This window comes from Nuphar pumila, chromosome 13, assembly GCF_984573655.1.
Source record: "Nuphar pumila chromosome 13, dmNupPumi1.hap1.1, whole genome shotgun sequence".
In the NCBI taxonomy this organism is placed as follows: domain Eukaryota; kingdom Viridiplantae; phylum Streptophyta; class Magnoliopsida; order Nymphaeales; family Nymphaeaceae; genus Nuphar; species Nuphar pumila.
Genome location: NC_143261.1, coordinates 1,619,713 through 1,633,439, shown reverse-complemented (window position 1 = coordinate 1,633,439; position 13,727 = coordinate 1,619,713). Strand labels below are relative to the sequence as shown.

The window sequence follows — 13,727 nt, the reverse complement described above, 5'->3', positions numbered from 1 at the left end:
ATCCATTAAGTAAAACCTGAATGTGCAGTGGAATTGAATTCAAATATGTTCAATACAGATTACATTCGGATTCAGATCAGAGTTTTAAATCGGATCTGAAATTGATCTGAATTGATTGCACTTTTTACATATAAATAGCTTGTTTTTGTTAGATTTATCCTGGGTTCAGTATTACCACATGCATTTCGGATTAGGATTGAGTCTTACCTCTTTGGATATGATTCGGATCTATTGCTTACATTTTTTTTTTGGATCCGTTTCTGAAAAGATCCAGTCCGAGTTCGACCCGTTTTCACTCCTAATCGTAGGAGATTTGTGAAACGCAGTTTTACTAATATCTGTGGCGGCCTTGCTAGTTTGCTATCATTCAGGGGCTTTTCGAAAATTATTCAGTTTCGTGCAGCCGTTGAAATTTCCTGCGAAAGCGTGGTATTGGAAATTTGGAAGATTTTAGGGTGTTTTAGAAATATAAGCGAAAACAAGGGCTATTCGTGAATTTCGTTGGCGCGCACACACACACACATCTTCTCTCTCTCCCCATATATATATATATATATATATATATATATATATATATATATATATATACATATATATATATATACATATTTACGCCAAGGAGGATCCCCTGGCCCGGCCGCGTTTGGTTGAGGCGTCTGCTTGTGAGGAATCTTTCACGGTAACTCCGGAGCGATCATCTCTTTCCGCCATCTTCGATTCCCGTCTGGGAAGCGTCCTTCAACTACGATGATTTCTTTCCCTAATTTCTGATTTAATCGTTTTGGGATCGGAATAATATATATATATATATATGATTTGCCGACTCTTGAATGATTGAATCCGTGATCAATCCCTTAGCTCGATCTCCCGTTTATTCGCTCCCTCTGAGAATTTGGCACAAAAAACACTCGAAAATCTCGTTTTCCTAGCGTTTTCTCCTTCTTTTATAGGCTTGTTTGTTTTAATCGTTGCACATTCTTCATCGATTTGGTTTTTCTTGACTATTCTAGGGTTTCCTTTTCCTTTTTTCCACAGAACGGGCATGGCTTTCTCTCCGTCTGTGTAAGCCGTCTCGCGGTGAGTTGTTTATTTTCTACTGATTGATTTCAGTGGTAATGGAATCGGTTTCACTTAATTTTCGTTGAATTTCGTTCTTTTTTCTTGTTGGGCTTCAGAACCTGAAGATAGAATAAACAAATTAGGTCCACGATTTGGATGATTTGGATTCTATATTTTAGCGTGTAAGCATTAAGAATAAGCTCTGGTGAGGAAGCGACTTGAAATCATACAGTGACAGCGAAGTTGCAATTGCGCTGGGCTGGTGGAAGTAGGTTGCGCAATTGGCTTCTTCCTAGTCATTGTTGTGAGTAGTCGCAACTCACAACTCAAAAGGGTGTTGTCAAGGGACAATGACAACAGCAATTACGCTCAACGGCCCGAATCCAAACTCTGGCCTTTCATCCTGTGTTTGGTCTCCTTAGAGTTATAGAGTTACTCAGCGATTGGGGGTTTTGGTACTTCTTGGAGTCCGTTGAAAATCTCTGTTTGTCAAAGTGCTTGAGCAAGGCGCAAGATTCGGCTTACTGTAATTGCTACTTGGAAGGTCTGTTCCTTGCTTGCTTTTCTTCATCTGAAGGCTTCCTCTTGAATGGGTGCGTGCTTGCATGTTTGTGGTCGCAATCCCGTTTCAGCTTTTCTTTCAAGAAACTGAATGTAGTGCAATGTTTGAACTTTGATGGGCTGTCTGTTTCTTTTTGCTATTATAGTAAAAAAATCATGGCACATTATTTTGATGGATGCAGGTTTTTGGTTGTGCGGCTTCTTGCTGAATCCAATTCTTTCGAAGATTTCGTGTACGTGCAATCTCTTTTGAGATTCGGAACATTAGAAGATTGGGCTTATCTTGGTAATGGTCTGAGCTGAAGAGGGGGAGCGAACGTGGCTATTTTAGTTCCTAAATTTTAGATGCAGAATTTGCACCACGGATGTTGGTGGTAGGATTGTGAGTAGAAAATGTCAAAGGTAACACGATCAGGTCGAAAATTAAATGACGAGGAACCAGCCTCGAGGAGGAGGAGCAGTGGTGGCGGGAAGGAGGCAGATGCTATTTCAAAGGGATCAAGTGCATCTGTGGCCGTGACTGGTTCTCCTGGTTTAAGGCGGTCTGCCAGGGGGACATCAAGCAAGAAATTGAGTGCCGCTAGTCCTTCTAGCTTGGGAAAGTCTAAGAAAGGTGATAATGCGAAGCCTCAAGTAACTTCAGCTGTTGGTGTGAAGCGGAAATTGAGAGATGAAAAGCAAGACACTTCGCTTCCTCCAAACAAGCGCAGATCTGGGATGAATGAGAAACAAACATCACAAAACTCCCCAGCAACAAGAAGTGGTGATAGACGGGAGAAAAATGCCAAGAAACTGAAAGCACATCTTCATTCCGGTTCCAAAAAGTTCAAAAAACCCAAGAAGAAACATAAATCTGGATTAGTTAGTCCATTGGACACAAGTAAACCTGAGGGAGGTAGGACAAGTAGAGGATCGAGTGGTAAGGATATCAGAAGAGGTGAGAAACAGGAGGGCAAAATTGTTGGTGAAACTCCAAGGGCATCTGAGAAATACAAGGGTGGTGAAACTCCAAGGGCATCTGAGAAATGTGAAGGCAAGGTTGTTGGTGAAACTCCAAGGGCATCTCAGAAACGTGAAGGTAAAGTCGTTGGTGAAACTCCAAGGGCATCTGACCACAAACTACGTACCACATCAAAGAGGTTGGATGCACGGCGTTACAGAGACCTGTTCACCTCAAAGCCTAACGAACGGAAGAATGAAGAGTCAGGTAGCTCATGGTTCTTCATTATTTCTCTTTGTGCTGGTATGTGTTCTTTCTAGCTGAATGTGATTTGATTTATCCTTTCTTTTGTTGTCATTGCTCTAAATAGGAATCATGGATCATGGTGACAAACACGGAAAATGGGATAATAGCTCATCCCAAAGTGAAGGTATTTGTCAATGCACTGGTGTGAATAAGGATGATTTTAGTAGCACTATTGCTAGCCAAGGTGTTGTAAACGAAACTGATGTTGGCCTTGAGGAAAACATGGATATTGGAGATGGTTACATTAAGGTGGTTGAGCAAAGTGCAGACAAGTGCTCTCAGGAAAGAGAAAATAACCAGGGAGAAGATGTTGCACTCCCAGAAACAGAAGCTGGCATTCACAAAATTGATGTTGGCCGTGAGGAAAACATGGAGACTGAAGTTTGTTATGTTGAGGCAGTAGAGCAAAGTGGAGATGTGTGCAATGATAAAATTGCAGACCAATTCTTTCAGGAGAGAGAAAATAATATGGGAGAAGATGTTGAAGTCACAGAAGTGGAAGCTGACTTTTGTGGTGCTCAGGATGATTCACATAGAAGAGAAAGCGAGAAGAGAAGTGTGTTGGCAAAGCACCATAAAAATGCTGTATATAATTCTGAGGAAGTTCATGCATCCACCCAGAGCTTGTCTACTTCTGGAGACAAAGATTCTCGAAGTGGAAGCCTTGTTTCTGGTAATTAGATTCTGCACTGTTACTATTAGATGGTCAATTTCCCTTTCTGCTAAAATTTGTTTGTAAACATGGAAATATTGCATGTTGTTCAGACCACCAGCCACCACAAATTGATGTAAAACTCGGGGAAACAGGTAATACTGATAGTGAAAAGGGCATTCCCTGTGAGAGTGGCAAAACACAAAGCATGGATGTCATGGGAAGTCCTGATAGGGATTCAGTAGATGAGGATGTGCAGTTAGGCCAGGGTAAATATCTTGCAATAAGATATATTTTGGCTACTTTGAAATTTAGTTACTGTCTCTGATGTCTTTACTGTTGCAGTCTTCTCAAATACTTCTAGTGCAAAGAACAATGTTTCAGAAACTAATTGTTCTGGAGGGATATCCCACACTGTTGCTGCTGATCTGGGTAGTTCTCAGCTAAACCGGAACATGACAAATTCTTGCAATTCAAAAGCAAGCCAGATAATTGCTGATTGCAATAATGATACTTCTGTTGACATAAGGAAGGACTCCTGCATTTTGAAGGTTTCTAAAGACGATAAGGTGACCATTCCTCCATCTGAGAGCAAGAGAGATAGAGGCAACAGGAGATTGGAGAGCCATGACGGTGATAGCGACATTCATAGCGTTGAGAGCTCAAAGAGGTCAAGGTATTTATTACCTATTGCAATGATTGGGCACTTATTATTTATTTAATTTTTTGTTTTGTATTCTGGCTGCTAAACCTGCACTCTGTCTGAAAATATATGCATTGCTGGAAGACACTGGACTGCTAGAGTATCTGGTGTGTCTGTGCTTTTGCAGATGTCTGAACTGTGATTACAAGGTCATTCTCGCATGCTTCTGTCAATGGTTGTTGGGCTGCTTTGATGAGGTCATATATGATGTTCTTGACACATCACCTGGAATTTTATGCTCTTGAAAGTGCATGCCCTAGGAAACCTTCTTGTGAGTTGAGTTGTTTTCTGTAAGCATCATCTCTTTGACCGTCCTTGATGCATGGAGGTCGGAAATGGCTACTTGTCATCCTAGGCAAGGATGACCTTTTCCTGAATATGGTTAGCCTTATTGAGTTCTCTGTGGAAATGGAGATCTGCTTTCCTATGCCTATGTAGGAATTTCAAATAATTATCACAAAAATTTATTGGTTTATGCTTTTCCTCCAGTGAGCCCTTGTGGAAGCTGGTACTTATGGGTGCTGGTGCTGGGTGCATCTCGGTGCTGCCACACATAGATATAGTATAACACGTAGGAATATAGGATAGGTTGCATGTTTCTATATGTATCTTGTACATTCAAAAAGATATTTTATTCATTCTTCATTTTTCTTTATATTTTGCTAGTCTTATTTTGTAGTACATGTATATTATGTGGGTTGTTGTGCAATAGACGTGGCCCAGTCAGGCCCTCCGAGTCTTCTCTTGTAAAACAACTATCTCATATTTCATGCCAATTGTACTTGTGTCGTACCATGTACCAGCACCTATACCTATTCTAGGCCTGTGTTTGTTTGTCAGCTTCATCCAGATATTTGTGCCTCTAATTAGGCTGAAAACTTGGGACAAAGAAAATGGAGCACCCAACTTTTTGGGATGGCCTGAACACTTTACTTTGGTCCGGCGTGTTGTGTGGGAGCTAGATCACGGCTGTAATCTGAAGGAAAATGGAATAAAGATTCTGAAGGAAGTGTAAGATTACTCATGGCTTCCTTTGCCTTCTACAATATGTTGTGTAATTTGTCAAAGTAGTAATCAGTTAGTCACACTCAATCTTTTTAAGAATAGGAGTCTCTGAATGAGTTTCTATAGGTCAAATGGTTTATGATTCATTCATGATGCCACATGTTTCATTCATGTGAGTCCTTGCTGTAGTGCACAACTTTATGGGTTGAGAAAACACTATATTAAGCTAGCCAGGCTTTAGCAGGTTGTGAATAGGAGTTTTTGAATGGACTGCTCTATGTTAAAAAGGTTTCCAGCATGATGAAGACACCTTTTGGTTTCTTGCAAATTGCAAGTGTCCTTGCGGTAGTGCACCAACTTTGCAGTTTGCAGTAGTGCAGACAGTTCAGGAAGATGGAACCCTGATTTTTTTGGCTTGGTAAGCAATAAAAGCTGTGATCTAACTGACCATAGTATAGATTCAACAAATTCTGGTCATTAATTACTTTTTCAGATAGTTTTGTTTGTGATTCACATCTGTCAAATACAAATTGGACTACCGATGAACAACTCATAGTCATGATCTGCCCTCTAGGTTTTGAATGCATAAAAATCTGGTTGTGTGAAAAGTGGAAGAAAGATTTTGTCACCAGTCATCTGGAAATTACTCCGTCATTAGTACCATAGATTAATATTTCCTCAGTATTTATGGTAGCAAGAATATTGGAAGTTTGTTAGTCATTTGTTCCAAATAGGCAAAACTTTGGTTCATGAATGATTGACTCTGTAGAAAAGGTTATTACTACAGATGGCCTGAAAGTGAACAGTTTTAGAGCCATTGGTCTGCTTGCATGTGTATTATTTAGAAATTCATTTTTTTCCATTTTCATTCTTATTCAGCAAATTGCTCACATATTATAATGGTCTTTTTCCATTATCAGTTTATTTAGCAAGTCACGAAACTCATATCATATTTCAATATATTTATATTTGGAATCTAGAGTCAAAGATCTAATTAAATTGGATAAAAATGTAAGCTTGTATGAGTGTTATGTATCTAGATTAACTTCAAATAGCATGTGGTGTGTGGATTCATCAAATGGTGATGGATTTATCTATTTGTCTGAAAAATTAGATGTACTTTTGTACTTTGACCATTTAAATTTTAAGAACTTTGATGAAAATAAATAGTGCTCATTAATGTTTGTTGCCTATGTTTTTTGTTAGCAGGGTGGATGACAGTTCGGTTGTATCTGAGGTATTTTCTTGCATCATTAAAGTAATTGGTGGTTATTTACTTGCCTTTTTTGCCTTCTGTTTTCCTGGTTTCATTACTATACGTGTTTTTAGTTACATGTGTTTTATCTTAGTCTTGCAAACTTTATGTAATGGGCCTCTACTAATTTCATGATTCTACAACTTCAACTTGGTCTCCTCTGATATTTGTAGAAGTTTATCTTTGTGAGAAAAAAATAGTGCAGCACACATACTCAAGTTCTTACCTGTTGGCAGTTGCATGCATCCTTTAGGACTATAACATGATCATTATACAGTTTGCATGGTCATGCAAAAAATGTTATAATCAACAAAATAATTTTGTTATTCTGGAGAAATTCTTGTGTCAATGATTTTCTTCCTTGAGTGTTTATTAGAACTAGAAACCAAGGATATAGAATGTTATTTGATATGGACACTAGATGAGATCTACAATAATGTTGAAACTAAAATATATTCTTGATCAAATGAAAAATAATCTATGTTCAAGCAGGTAGATATCAAGAATTCATTCCTCAAAAAAAAAAAGATGTCAAGAATTCAAGTTGCATTGTCAAGCAAGGTTCAGGTTGCGATCGAAGAATCTGCGGTTATAGTAGAAAAGGGTTTTGTCATTTTGATCACAATACACGATCGTATTTAGGAAAAAAATTACAAACAGTGGAATCACAAAGAACAGAATGGGGAGTGTAAAAGGGATTACTCTGCTCTTACCCAATTTCCCTACTTTGCTTGTCTTCCTATCTACACCATTCATGGGCAGTCTTTCTTAGGCCACTGGGCTCATGGAGACAACTTGACCAATTGACAAAGCCTTTTTCTTCATTTGTACTTGTAAAGGTCGATCAATGAGTTTTCTCCTGCAAAGATGAATATGAAACAAGTTTATCTCTTTTGGATGCTTCAACAAATATTTGACACCTATTGTTTGTATCTCAATTTTAGTCTCTTTATACTTTTATATGCTCTAAATAGTGTTATTAAGCCCAAGTTTATGACTGCCGGAACTTCTCTTATCAGTTTTTGACAAATATGATTGTTGAAATTGTAACGACTCCAACTGATCCTCGTAAAAATAGTAGATTTTTTTAAAACAATTACGGAAACTCACCCAAGGATCCGGAGCATCACAAATTTAATATACCAAACCAGAAACCATACCGTGCATTGAATCAACTGAAGAAATAAATCAAACTTTATTTATTTATCAAATGTCAAATATTAAGACAAAAAAATCGTCTATATCTATCGAGTCATTCTGTCAGAAATCAGTAACACAACTCGTAGTCTCCAGCCAGCTAGTCAGGACATCAGTGAGCATCCATGCCTGTAAAACAGTCTTAAGAAAATGGGTAAGAACTGAAGTCCTTTGTACGAATTCCTCTAAAAATTTGAACAATAAGGAAATAACATAAACAAATTCATGTATAAATTTAAGAGGAATTCACAACCAATAACTTACCACAAATACTTTACCATCCAAGCATTCAACCAAATATCATACAGAAACAAAAAAAATATTATGCAAAGCCAAATATGCATAAAGTATGAACTAATGCTGAACAGTAAAATATGCACGATTCAATGCACATTCTTGAATAACTTATTAAGTTATTTATCAGAGTTGCTTTTGCATACATGTTCTTGTTAAATGCACACAAATTTAATTTTTACTTTTTCTTAAACTTGTGGATGCTCAAAGCGGAAACAAATTACCGAAGTCTAAGTTAAGTTCTCAATTGTAGCTTAACACACAATTTGTATTTTATTACTGGGTTCCACACTTGTTCCTTGACCGATATTATGAATCAACACCATCTTTCAAAACATTAGAAATCAACATCTAATGCCGAGACATCAGGGAAATAAACATGTACTGGCGCTACTTTCTTGATATACCAATAACTACAACTGAGTCAACAACACCACCCACATGTAAAGTGGTTGAATCTCCCTAAAACTGTGGCCGAGAGGTGAACCACTATATCGGGTTCATGAGCACACTCGCACATGCACTTTTAGTATCTTCACGGTCTTCCAAGACCGTCATCCAAGATTTTCACACTGTGGAAAAAACATCAAGAAAAAGATTAATTATACAGTTTAGACTTTTTTACCTTTTAAATAATTTCAAGTTTTTCGCACAAGAATCGTTTTGCAAATCAACATGCAAAACCAATTTCGGGTTTTGACCCTCATAATTTAACAGTGCAATTAACTTTGAAAAATCAATAAATTTTCAGAAATAAATTTTGCAATGTATAAATAAAATCAACAACAATTGGAGCAACAGACGCTCCTGGCCTACACGGCTTTCAGTGGTTTACATTTGACCACCAACACATCTCAAAAGTGATTTATGCGCACTTGCAAAATTTCAGTTAACATGCAACTTATACATGATTTTCAGACATGTTCACAATGCACATTCAAAACACACAAAATAAATGCATATTAAGCGAAGCACATACACATGCAAATACAATGCTCGCAGAACACCATTCATGATAAATTCTATGCATAATCAACCAAACATGCATATGATCACAATCACACAAACATCAGATAAATTTCAGATTCATGCGTGTGATATGCATAATTGCAACTAGTCAAATCAGGATCAGGTTTATGTATCATCTCAATATACATGACCAATTTCATTTACTCAAGACAATTATTTCGAAAATTTTAGCTTAGTTGGTCCGATTTACATGCTAATAGCTGGGGTTGATCCATGTACATGGGTCGGCTAAGCTGTAAAACACATATTTTCAGCCTGCTGGCTGATTCATGTACATGATCAAAACCATGTATATGGGTCTGCCAGATCACAATCCAACATATACCAGCTCTGCTGGAACATGGACATGGGTCAGGCAGACCTGTACAAACGTTTACATTATGCTGACTGATCAATGTACATGATTAAAATCATGTGCATGAGTCAGCCAAACCCAAAACTATGATCATAACAGTCTGGACCATGTGCTGGTTGATCCATGTACATGATTAAGATCATACACATGGGTCGGCTTGACCAAAATTATGCATATATCAGCTTACAATACGACTATAAAATCAATAAAACCGAAACATATAATTATATGAAGATGCATGAGCATATAATCCGACTAATATAAATCAAAACGATACATTAAGATGAATGAGCATATAATTGGACATATCTGAAACAATAAAACATTTGCATGCATAAACATGTCACTTGCCAAATCTGAACCAAATCAGTATGTATATAAAATCTGCAGATCTGGACCAGATGTGCATATATTTATATATTCTGCAGATCTGAACCAGATTTGCGTATCCATATATATTTGGTAGCTTTGAATATATTCAGCAGATCTGAACCAGATCTGCATATATATATATATATATATATATATATATATATATATATATATATATATATATATATATATATATATATATATATATATATATATATATATATATATATATATATATATATATATATACTCGGCAGATCTGAACTAGATCTGCCTGAGCAAATACTCGGCAGATCTGATCAAAATCTGTATGCATGCAACCAGATAATCTCTGAATCAAGATAAAATATTTTGATGCATGTATATGTATTTCAACAAATTTGAATTAGGAAAATATTTTCAAATGCATGTATATGTGAATCAACAAATCTAAAACAACAAAACATATTTAGCTGTATGGGTACGAAACTCGACAACCTGAATCAAACTAAATATAATCAGGTTTGCGAATATATATATATATATATATATATATATATATATATATATATATATATATATATATATATATATATATATATATCGACAAATCTAATTCAAATAGGTATATTCAAATGCATGAGCATGAGACTCAATAGAATCTGAATATGAACATGCAACTCGATAAGTCTGAAACACACACATATATGTCCAGCTTTATAGAAATCAACCAACCTTAAATTTATCTATATATACATATATATTCAGCTTGCGTGAGCAAGAAAGCTCTACAAACCTATATATATATATATACACACTCAGTATGCATAAGCAGGGAAATTGTTAACCTGTTTTACATGTATATTCAGTTTCAAATCAAGAAACTCAACATATATGAAATCAAATTCATGCGTATTTTCAGGATTTGATACACAAGGGAAATCGACAAACACAAAGAAATAAACATATATATATATATATTTGAATCAAATTTCCCTTTTCCCTCTAATACTTATACATAAATCGATGTATACGTATTCATGGCCTCTCAGAACTTAGAGAGAAACCCTTACCTTGATCGAAGATCGGAAATCGATGGATGTTTTGGAAAAACTATTTTTCTTTTTCTTCTTTTTTCTTTTTTCTTCTCTTTTCTCTCTTCCTTTCTTTTTTTTTCTTTCTCTCTCTACATGATTTTCCCCTCTTTGTTTTTCTCTATCTTACTCTCTCTCTAGAACACGAGTTCTAGAGAGAGGGAGGTACTAACCCTTTTTATATATATTTTTATTATATTATTTTAAGTTTTTTTAATCTAAAAGGAGGGTGATGTCTCCTAAATAATTACTTTAGAGAGTAGAGTTCTATTTTATTATTAATATCCAAAAGAATATTTCAGAGGGTGTCGCCCCCCTTTGGAAAGTTCTATGGGATATGGTTCTACCCCAGGGAGAACTCTACCTCATCCTATTTTAATTTAAAGTTGATTTTAAAGTTTTAAAATGGCTATAAATGGATATCAGATCCAAATCTGGATCCAATATCCAAATCCACATTGATCGTACTTGGACTAGATCTTAGTCAATATGGATGATGAACTGGGTCCAGATCATGGTTGCCAGTTGAGGAAGTGGGAGTGGGAAGCGATACGGGAAGCGGGAGCGGGAAGCGAGGCACTTTCAAAATTTTAGGAAGCGGGAAGCGTGAGACCACTTAGGAGCGAGTCGGGAATCCTCTCGGAAGCGACCTAGGAAGCGACCTAGGAAGCGAGGGGAAGCGAAAAAAATAAAAATAAAAAATACAAAAAAATTGAAAAAAATTGGGGAAGCGTGATGGGAAGCGCGCTTCCCATTTAAAAGTGGCGCTTCCCCGCACGCTTCGGAAGCACAATGTTTTGCGCTTCCGAAACGCTCTTCCCCTTTTACCTAGGCGCTTTCGGTAACTTTGGTTCAGATCCATATTAACTTGGATTAAACAGAGCGGATCTAGTCTGATCTAAACCAAAAAAATGTCAAAACAGAGGTCGGTCATTTTTAAAAAATGTATTTTTTGGGCCAATCGTAATTCTCGAAAAACATAGGTCGCCAACGTGATCAGTATTTTGGGGCGGATCTAATGGTGGTCATACCTGATTTTCATCTCTGATTTTTTCTTGAATTTAACCTAAATTTTGCTCGATTTTTGCTCTAATTTAAAGGTTCAAAATTGTTTTTTTTTGAAATCATAAATAACTCAAATAACTTATGTCAAAGGGCTCTGGGCCATGCCCAGACCCTGCTGACGTCACCTATATTTTAATATTTTCCCACTATTTTATCAATTAAAAAAACATATAATTTAAAAATTATATTTTTTGATTTTAAAAATCATGAAAAATACACAATATTAGAAACACGATGAGTATTCCGAGGCAGATCTAGATCTAATTATGGTCATACCTGATTTTCGCCTTCGAATTTCGCTTGAATTTAACCTGAATTTTGCTCAAATTTAAAGGTTAAAAACAAATTTTTTTGAAACAAAAAATAACTCAAATAGCTTATGTCTTAGGGCTATGGGCCATGCTCAGACCTTTCTGATGTCACCTATATTTTAATATATTTTCTCATGATTTTATCAATTTAAAAAATATATAATTTAAAAATTATATTTTTTGATTTTAAAAATCATGGAAAAATACAAGATATTACAGAAATTCCTATGGAAGTGCCAATTTCTATATTTTAATTAAACGATAGATTAATCTTCCGACACTTCTTTTGATCATCAATCAAATTAAACACTTGTCTTCTCCAATTTCTTCAGATCCATTATTCATATTCCCCAGTTTTTTTTCAACAACCACCATTCAAATCTCCCTTTTCTTTCTCCATTTCTTCTCATTTTGATCTCTATGCTCATTTATAATCTTTTGCTTGCCCTTCAAACAATCTCATACAGCTACAAATGTAATCACCTTTCTTGAATCTTTACAAGGGAGAGAGACTGCTAGGGTTTTATCTGAGAGCTCAAGAGAGGAGAGAGTAGAACTGAATAAAAAACGATCATAATTTGTGTTTGAGTAGGGTTGCATTCTTTGCTCTTCTCCACTTATAATTGTGCCTGCACATGTTTCCAGCGGAGTGAATCCAGGATTCTTGAAACTTCTTTGAAAAATGTGGATTTCTAACACACCCATTTTATTATGTAAATATAGGGGCTCTAGAAATCCTTTGATCTAAAGAACCCTAGGATTCATTGAACCCTGAAATCAGGTTTGCCATATTTGTCTTCTTGTTTGTTTTTTTTAAGAAATGTTTTTTCATCTGTTCTTTTTTGCTATCAACTGATAGCAGCTATTTGACAATTGACTATGTATTTATTGTTAAGGTAAATTTCATCATGGCATATAGATATCATTGTTTATCTAGTTCATCCTGCTTGATGCTACTTTGTTTCTCATTATCTAGAAGATTATGAACCATAAACTAAATTAACTGCAATTTCTTTCCTTAAGGTACTTTTAATTAAATTGTCTTGGTATGATGACTATCTTGAGTATGTTAGGTTAACTTATTCTTCTCTATGCTTTGAACTAGGATAGGAAGAGACTTCAGAGGATTAATGAAAGAGGTTTTGAAGCTTCCACCAGTTATTCTCCACTTCAAGACTCAAATTTGGAGCATGTGAAGAATATTGAACACAACACTTGTGAAATTTGTAAACTTGGAGGGAAGCTCTTGTAAGTAGCATCTGACAACCTTGAATTTTGTGACCTGGTTAAATTTAGTGTGTTTTACACATAGTCACAGATATTGACTATATTTTTAAAATATAGTGATATTATCACTGTCGCCGACCCAAATTGTTTTGGGATGAAGGCGTAGTTGTTGTTGTAGTGATATTATCACTGTATTTTCAGCAAACGATATTATAGGTAAAATATCACAATATTTTTAAAATATTGCCAATTTGATAATATCACGATATTCTCATGATATTATCGATTATTGTTACTGATTTTATTTATTTTCTACATCTTAA

At 35.8% G+C, this 13,727-nt stretch overlaps 1 protein-coding gene across 5 annotated transcripts in view; it reads left to right on the top strand.

Moving 5' to 3' along the window:
• The first annotated feature begins 615 nt into the window (after positions 1-615).
• The window catches only part of LOC149817459 (uncharacterized), a 57,217-nt gene continuing 44,105 nt past the window's right edge, over positions 616-13,727 (top strand). The window contains exons 1-8 of one of the 5 annotated variants that reach the window (XM_089984328.1): positions 628-679; positions 1,036-1,077; positions 1,803-2,827; positions 2,931-3,539; positions 3,632-3,787; positions 3,864-4,194; positions 6,433-6,463; positions 13,283-13,425. In XM_089984328.1, coding sequence (XP_089840454.1) covers positions 2,014-2,827; positions 2,931-3,539; positions 3,632-3,787; positions 3,864-4,194; positions 6,433-6,463; positions 13,283-13,425 — 2,084 coding nt within the window. In that variant the 5' untranslated portion in view covers positions 628-679; positions 1,036-1,077; positions 1,803-2,013. Of the gene's footprint in view, positions 680-701; positions 1,078-1,175; positions 1,653-1,802; positions 2,828-2,930; positions 3,540-3,631; positions 3,788-3,863; positions 4,195-6,432; positions 6,464-13,282; positions 13,426-13,727 lie in introns of those variants that run through there. The other 4 variants (XM_089984330.1, XM_089984326.1, XM_089984329.1 and 1 more) reach the window with 4 other exon arrangements.